Genomic DNA, 7,987 nt, shown 5'->3' on the forward strand with positions numbered 1-7,987 from the left:
GGGTAAACCTCCTACAGAAAGATGTTGGATATCCAGAGAAGAGTTTAAAAAAATTGATCCTGCCATTATGATCAGTATATCTATGGTCTTAAATTTCCTACAAATTGTCGAAATTTCCATCAAAATTTCCTATTTTCGTTGCCCTCAAAATTGAAATAGCATTCAATTTCTGTTTTACATAATATCCTTCGAAATGTCAACGAATTATCTGAAATTTATCAAAATCTCAAAATTATTGCAAAACTTGTCGAAATTATAACTATAAAATGAAATTTCCTCAAAATTCAAATGAGAGATTTAGGAGCAAAGTGAAATTCCTCTCTTAATTTGTTTTATGTTTTATTGAAACAAAAAGATTATTACGAGGAATTTTGGAATTATATGAAAACATAAACTTACAACAAAATTTTATCTAACCATTCATGTCTAAATTATCATTATTTGTATAATAAATAATATTTAAATAATTTATGAATTTTATTTGTATTAACTGAGAATATGTTTAATGCACATTATCTTATAAATATGTTTGATACACATATTATATTACAACCTTTCCATCTCATATACAACATAGATTTATTTAACTTGTAATATATTAGTCCTAAAACTTATATTATTATGCCTATTAACCATTTTTAAAGTTTCATCAAAGAATTTCATGCTTTACTACTAATTTCCATTATTTTTTCAAATTGACATCGAAATCAAAATTTCCATCGAAATTTCCATACTTTTGGAGCTTCGAAATTTGAGTCAAAATTGAAATTTAAGACCTTGAGTATATCCTTTTCTCGTTAGAGATGAGTTCTTTCCACCAGGAAAGGCATTGATGCAGGACCAGAAGTTTGAATTTTCTCCTTTACTGTTCATTTTACTTACAGGGTTATTTTTAGAAGCTTTTACGGCATACTTAGTTCTTTTCATTAGTTATCTTGGGCAGCTGAGGGATAAAATCTAGGTCTAGGATTTGTGTTCTAATTAGGGTTTTATGCCATATAAGGTTTCCTAATTGATGTGAGGAGTCGGATCCGTTTTTTTCTCCTTTTTGAAATAATCATCCTAGAAAGAGGTGTTCTTTCTCTTTTCCTGAAATTAGACTCCAGAAGACCAGGCCCTTGGCTGAGTATTTGATTTTATTGCTCTCTTGTTCAAATCTCTTGCCTACTCTAACCACAAAATTTTAGTTAAAGTGTGCTCGCTAATCACTCAATTCTGTGTATGGGTATGAAACTAGGTGCTTGAGAGCCTAACCACATACACACTACAAACCCCCTCAGTCCCAGCTGCAACACATGTAGGTGCAGAGCTCCATGCTACCACTTTATGAGAACTAGTTACACCATTCCAATCAGCAATTGCTTTCGAGAGAGTTGGCACCCCTGACAATAGGTAAGCGCGAAATTAGGTCAAACAAAATAGAGCTGAACTCACTTCCAAATGTAGTGAAAGATTTGTTAAGGAGGTGTTTTTTCACTTCTGGGCTTCAATATAAAGATTTTCCTGCTCCTACATACAACCCATAAGTGTAATAAAGGAAAATAACTGCAGCACAATAGGATATGAAAGAATATTCTATCTAGTAGATAGCATGCATGGTCACAATCATAAAGTTTAACATTCATTCTTTGCATTAATAAGAACTCCTTATTTTACTAGTTTGGAACACAGCTAATCAGATACCCCCAAACCATTTTCACATGACAATTTTCTGAACTTGAAAAGTCAACTCAAATTCCAGGACAACTCCCAAAATGCTTCCAGCTATGCTGGTACCAGTTTGTGCTTTGCATTTGTAAGAACTCCTTATTTTACTAGTTTAGAACATAACTAATTAGACGCACTCAAACCTTTCACATGACAATTTTCTGAACTGGAAAAGTCAACTCGAATTCCATGCCAGCACAAAATGCTTTCAGCTATGTTGTTATCAATTTCAGGGGGGAAAAAAAAAAAAAAAAAACCTTCCTATAAAATATAAATGATTTCTTGTAGAGGTTGTTTGGATAGTGAGATTTCCCATCACACATGAATCTATCAACATAAGCATGACATATTACAAGATTCCAATCAAACAAGCACATCCAAATAATTTCGCACCAGTTTAAACTAAGTAGACCAATAAAAGATAGACCCAGCATCCGCAGTAACTTTGCCATCATATTCAAAAACACCCACACATTTGCATGTCATCATTCCACTTGTACAAATTACAAAAACAGAATATAACATCTCCTAACCATAAAAATCTACTTCACAAGAATCACAACTGAACATATACTCGTGCTGTAGAAAGGTTTCCTACACATTGTTTATGAAAGAGGGTAAAAGGGTCTAATTCTGCCATCTCAAATACTACTGATACGAAACTGTAGTGTGTTTGTATGAGAGAGAGAGAGAGAGAGAGAGAGAGAGAGAGAGAGAGAGAGAGAGGTGAATCTAAGGAAAAATGAGATAATAGTAACAAACCTGCTAACATCCTCAGTCTTCTTTCCCGCAATTTTTCCTTTGGGAGCTGCTGACAACTGGCAAAAGTCCCAGTAAAACTCAAATCAACTCAAATATTTTTTTAAAAATAATTTTTAGAGCACTAAAAATTAGTTGACAACAATTAGAAAAAACAGTCCATATAAGATCAAAACACCAACCTGGGAAGCAACATCAACACCAATTTCATCTAGCACCTGCCAAAGACATTACAATTTGAGGATAAGATGATAAATATTTTCAAAGACAATATATTTAAATAATCTAACCCTTTTTAACCAGAAAAAATTCAATAAGTTCCTTATTTTGAAGCCCAAATTATGCAGATCTAAACAATTGATGGGAATACCCAACAGTATTCTCTCTTGCCCCCTCTACTCTTATATTTTAGAAAGTAAGAATTTATTTAAAAACTAGAATCCTCAAGTCTTAGAGCCTTTCCACCAAATACTAGGTGACAATCCAACATATATATTAACAACTTTCTGACATTAGTTACGCTGCCTTCTTCATGATTGGGGAGGTCTGAGCTCCAGACCCGTCATAAAACTGCTATGAGGCAATCTAATTCATATCATAATTTACCCAAGAAAAAAAAAGGGCATCGGCAATTAGAAAGCCCCACCTGATTTGTCAGCTCATCAGTTTCCTCTTCAGCCTCGTCATTATCCAAGGAATCATCAATAGCATCAGACATCATCTCAGTCTGCATAGGTGAGTGCTAGACTATTATTCCCAAATTCTTTTCATTTATAATATTTTGGAAATAAATGAACTATCTTACAGTCATATCCATTTGTGCCGATTGCTTCTGGAATTCTTGTATCACCTTTGCCTGCTTAGCAGGAGCCATTTGCTACAAACGAAACAAACTGATTACAAAAGAACTAGGACAAATAACCATAAACAAACTACAATTATATATTTTGCATTAACCATTAGATGTTCAAATGGAAAAAAAAAAAAAAAAATTATACACTTCATCCATCATGATGGGGCTTAAAGAGAAGAAGTGCTTGAAATGATAGTTCAATCTTATAATAAAAATATAGAGGAGCTCACTACATATTTTAATATGTCATCTTACTGTCTAACCTTATTCATAGCTGACATTGCCTTAGTGGCCCCTTTCAAGCCAACAGCAACTGAAGAGTGTGCAGACAGTGCCTGCAAAAGTACAAAGTACTCCTAAAGCCTAAACACACAATGAAAAGTGAAAACACAACCTATAAAGCATGCTATTGAAAATTTGGTGTGTGTGTGTGTGTGTGTGTGTGTGTGTGTGTGTGAGAGAGAGAGAGAGAGAGAGAGAGAAAGGGAGAGAGAACACACCTGCGTGTGAGTCGCTATACCTCTCATTTGAGCTCGACTACCTTGTAAATTAGCTATTTGTTGTCTAAGCCTGATTAGCTGACGTGCAAGAATTTTAGTAGCTGCCTGCACAGGCAGATTGAGAGAGAGAGAGAGATGAAACATGATAGCCCAAGAAGATTCGACAAATATAACTTGAGCACTTCTGATGACAAGTTGATGCCACAAGTCACTTATTTGTGGGACTGAATTGACTGAGTAGGCAAATTAAAATTCAGAAGCTACCTCATTTCCAGTTTTAGCTGTTCTCTTTATCTCAGCAACAAGTTTCTTTTCCTGTAACATGATAACTACGTTAGATCTAACACCAAAAACTTGGAACAGAAGCATAAGTTGAAATCTCTCAACTTACTTCTAATTGCAAAGTTGCAATTTCCTTCTCTATACCTGAAGCAAGGTAACAGCCCAGCAAAATCAAAATGTGAAATTCAAATTCAGCTTTAACACCGCAAATATGATATGATGAGCATGCTATAAAATATAAACGGCTCAAAGATGTCAAGCACAATTATTACACCATAGAAGAAGAAGAAACTAATTTTTCACCATGCCCAATAACATATTAAGGTGGTATTTTCAGCAAAACATAACATCTCACACCTTTGTTTAGATACATTGCCATTTGTATGCACTCCAGTTAGGAGCCAAAAATGGGTCCCACTATATGGTAGACTTCAATCATTAAAATAAGTTAGCCATGTGAGCTGCTACGATGAATATGATCACGCTCCTAAAATAAAAGATAGAAAGTTTTTTCAATGTGACTATCAAAATTACAGGAAATTTAATTATTCTGCCATGGCATATTGTTGAATGTCCTTCCCCACCCCCTCGCACGCACAGTGGCAAATAGACGAGTAATTTTTTTTTTCATCAGTGAAGCCCTTCGAAGGGGGAGTTGCTCATTTCTTATAGACATAATTTCAGAAGATTTGTCTAGAAACAAAATTATAGGTAAAATAAAAAGTTCGCCTTCTTTATAAATTAAAAACCATTTCTCTTTCATCAAAATTCAATAATTGCAGAAGGTATCGGTTTATCTTACATTTCATACCAAAATTTGCATTTGAAAAAAAATTAATATTGTCTCCACCATAATCAATCTGTATGCATAAACATCATAATGGAATTTCTTCAAATTAATTAGAGGTTCTATCGTAATTAAATCACCATTCTGTGTACAAGACTTCCACCTTCCCAATGAGAACTCCAAAATTGCAGCTCTAGAGACAATGTTACTTGGTAAAGGTTATTCTTTAGGCATAAGTTTATACAAACCCTCATCTATAATCCTTCAGCTTCCTTAGAGAATGAACTATGGGAATTCCCCCAACCCCCCCCCCCCCCCATCCTCCAATTCCTATTTAAGTTACATATAGCTTGGAAAAGCCCATCAAATGAAGCTGTATCAACTATCAACATCAAATGTGCCATCAGATGTCAAACTGCAATGAATGCAAAGTCCTACAGTCAGTAACCCAATTGACAATTTTATGAAAGGTGAGCATGACTCATCAACCTTGACCTAGTTGAACACATATATCCTTTCTTAGCTTCTTCCATTGAAAAGCAAGCTCACCTCAAAGAAACATCCAATGCAATTCTAATTTTACATTTACAAATTTTTCCATTCCCTGGTATTCAAAAATTCAACTTAATGAATTGAAAGAGGCAAGAACTTGCATCACTAAGATAAAATAAAATAAGGAAGCACGACATACGCAGTTAGTAATTCCTTCAAGACAGATGATTATGGTGGTGCTAGTGATGGTGGTAGTGATAAAATAATTAATGATGAAGATAATGATAAATATAATAAAGGTCATCATTCTGTGAGAACAACAATCTACTCGTTGTGCAGCGGTAGATGCCCTGCCCTGAGTTGGCAGGCAGAGGCCACACGGGTAGTAACACTACCATCACCATAAGGAAAAGTTATCTAAGGAACAAATGACAATTAGAATCCAACAATGATGGCTTTCAGGACCAAAATACAAATACACAGAAATACTACAATGAAGCATCATTGATGTGATGAATGAGACCCGTCGAATCCAACAATAACCCAACAAGCACAACAATTAAACTTACTCAATTGATAAGAAACACAGCAAAAAAAATATCAACGGAGAAAGTAGCAGTCAAGTTCATCCATCAAAATTAAAATATTCTACACAAAAACAACAACAGCGAAGTTAATTTGATCGATAAGAAAAAATTTGACAAAATAGACATGATACCTCTCGTAGCATGTGACATTTCCCTCTTACTCTCACGAAGCGCCTCTGACATTAAGCATTGAACGAAGAATCAAATCAGCACAGCTATGATTGTACCAATTAAGTCATGAGGCAAATTACTAAGAATTCCTAATTAAAAATACAAAAAAATCTAAAATTGGCTTGCTATTACAAAAAATTCAACCAATTCAAAGTAAATGATAAACTAATAATCAAACAACAGTGAACCCAATGAGTCCAAAAAAAATCAGAAACACCCGAGGCACGAACCTTTGGCGTTAGGTTTCTTAGCGAAAATATTCATGGTGTTTGGTAAAATGATCCCGCAAGATGATGAAAATCCCGTAGATAACGAGGTTTCGGAAGCTCAACACAGCTCAGCGTGCGCAGAGAGGCAGATGGGAATGAAACTTGAAAGAAAGCCCGAAGAGAACTTCGGAGCTCTTCCAGCATTCTGCTAATTATGCGATTTCCCCAAATATTTGCGATTTTACAATTGAGCTGCCCCTCGGATTTTTGTAATATCACTTTTGGGCATGCGTGGAGCTTAATAAAACACCTTTCCTAATCTAAATATTTTAAGAAAATTATTAAATTTAATTTAATTAATTGATCATGTGCATGTATTTATTCAAAAAAAAAAACTCAATATTTACAAATCTAAATTATGGATCATTATATTAAATATATTACTTATTTAATTATATTAAATATTCAATTATTTTTTTAACTTTTTATATTTTTTTTAATTCATTTTTTTTTTTCGATAGGTTAGCACTCGAGCTTCAGAGATTGAATAGAGGCAAATCTAGAGATCTAGGACTCTACCCAACCCACGTGGCCTTCTTGACGAACATCAACGATAGAGACATCGTAAATTGGTCCGCGGGCATCACGATAAGTCTTTTGTCCTACTACAGGTGTCACGACAACCTTTACTAAGTCCAAACGATTGTCGACCATCAGATCCGCTGGTATGCAATATTTACCCCTCCATTTTTTTCTTAATATTATCACATGTTAATTAATTTTTATTTGCATTTACATTATTGTCCCTTAATATTTTGGGATTTATATAAATAATTATCAAATTAGGTAGTACAATAAAGAGAATTTGTTGACCTTATAGGTCATATCCCGTTTTGATTATGACAAATACTATGGTATTTAATGGTTGATAAGTTTATGTGTAGGACCACTCGGAAGTATCATATGGTGCATGCACATGGGCTTAAAGAAGACAAAGACTCATAATGTTTATTCATTGTAATTTAATTAAGTTGTTATTCGGGTCTGTAATAATTAAAGTTCAATGGTCTGTAATAATTAATGCATTACATACATGATAGGGTAGATAAGCTTAAATGATCATAGGGAAACCAAATGACTGAAGGTCGACCGACGCCAGATTTTTTCGGTGTCCTAAAGAAGACCTAAATTGACCTTAGAACTCCCTATACTTCATGAAAATATGTCATATCTTCTTAAATTTAATCATTATATGAATAGGGTTTATATATAAAGGGATTAGAACCAAAATACATTAAAAATGCATATTCGGTCGATCGAACCAGTCAGGGGTCAACATTTTGACCTTAGCACGGTCAACCGTACCCTGCCAAGTTCATTCAACTTGGTCGACTGAACTCTCACACGGGTCAATGTTTTGACTCCTCGATTAATCAACCAGAAATATACGAGCAAACGCCCTGGTCAACCGAACCCTCACCTGGGAGAATCCAACTACCCGTTCGACCAAACTTCATAGTTCAAAATCACCTAATCGACCAAATCGCGCGGAAATGAAGAAAATGCCATTGGGACCCTTAGTTTGGTCTACCAAACTCTCAGTTCAAATTTCTCCTGGTCGACCGAACTTTGTCACTTGG

At 34.6% G+C, this 7,987-nt stretch overlaps 1 protein-coding gene across 1 annotated transcript in view; it reads right to left on the bottom strand.

The window, feature by feature from the left end:
- Positions 1 to 6,624, bottom strand: part of LOC131155053 (vacuolar protein sorting-associated protein 2 homolog 3) — a 31,577-nt gene extending 24,953 nt beyond the window's left edge. Inside the window, exons 1-10 of the mRNA XM_058107961.1 lie at positions 6,369 to 6,624; positions 6,099 to 6,143; positions 4,211 to 4,245; positions 4,084 to 4,134; positions 3,820 to 3,924; positions 3,583 to 3,654; positions 3,272 to 3,343; positions 3,113 to 3,193; positions 2,649 to 2,684; positions 2,470 to 2,525 (exon numbers count right to left, since the gene is read on the bottom strand). Of these exons, the coding sequence (XP_057963944.1) occupies positions 2,470 to 2,525; positions 2,649 to 2,684; positions 3,113 to 3,193; positions 3,272 to 3,343; positions 3,583 to 3,654; positions 3,820 to 3,924; positions 4,084 to 4,134; positions 4,211 to 4,245; positions 6,099 to 6,143; positions 6,369 to 6,402 (587 nt within the window). The 5' untranslated portion in view covers positions 6,403 to 6,624. The remainder of the gene's footprint in view (positions 1 to 2,469; positions 2,526 to 2,648; positions 2,685 to 3,112; positions 3,194 to 3,271; positions 3,344 to 3,582; positions 3,655 to 3,819; positions 3,925 to 4,083; positions 4,135 to 4,210; positions 4,246 to 6,098; positions 6,144 to 6,368) is intronic.
- Positions 6,625 to 7,987: the final 1,363 nt, after the last annotated feature.

The sequence above is a fragment of the Malania oleifera genome, chromosome 5 (genome assembly GCF_029873635.1).
Source record: "Malania oleifera isolate guangnan ecotype guangnan chromosome 5, ASM2987363v1, whole genome shotgun sequence".
In the NCBI taxonomy this organism is placed as follows: Eukaryota; Viridiplantae; Streptophyta; class Magnoliopsida; order Santalales; family Ximeniaceae; genus Malania; species Malania oleifera.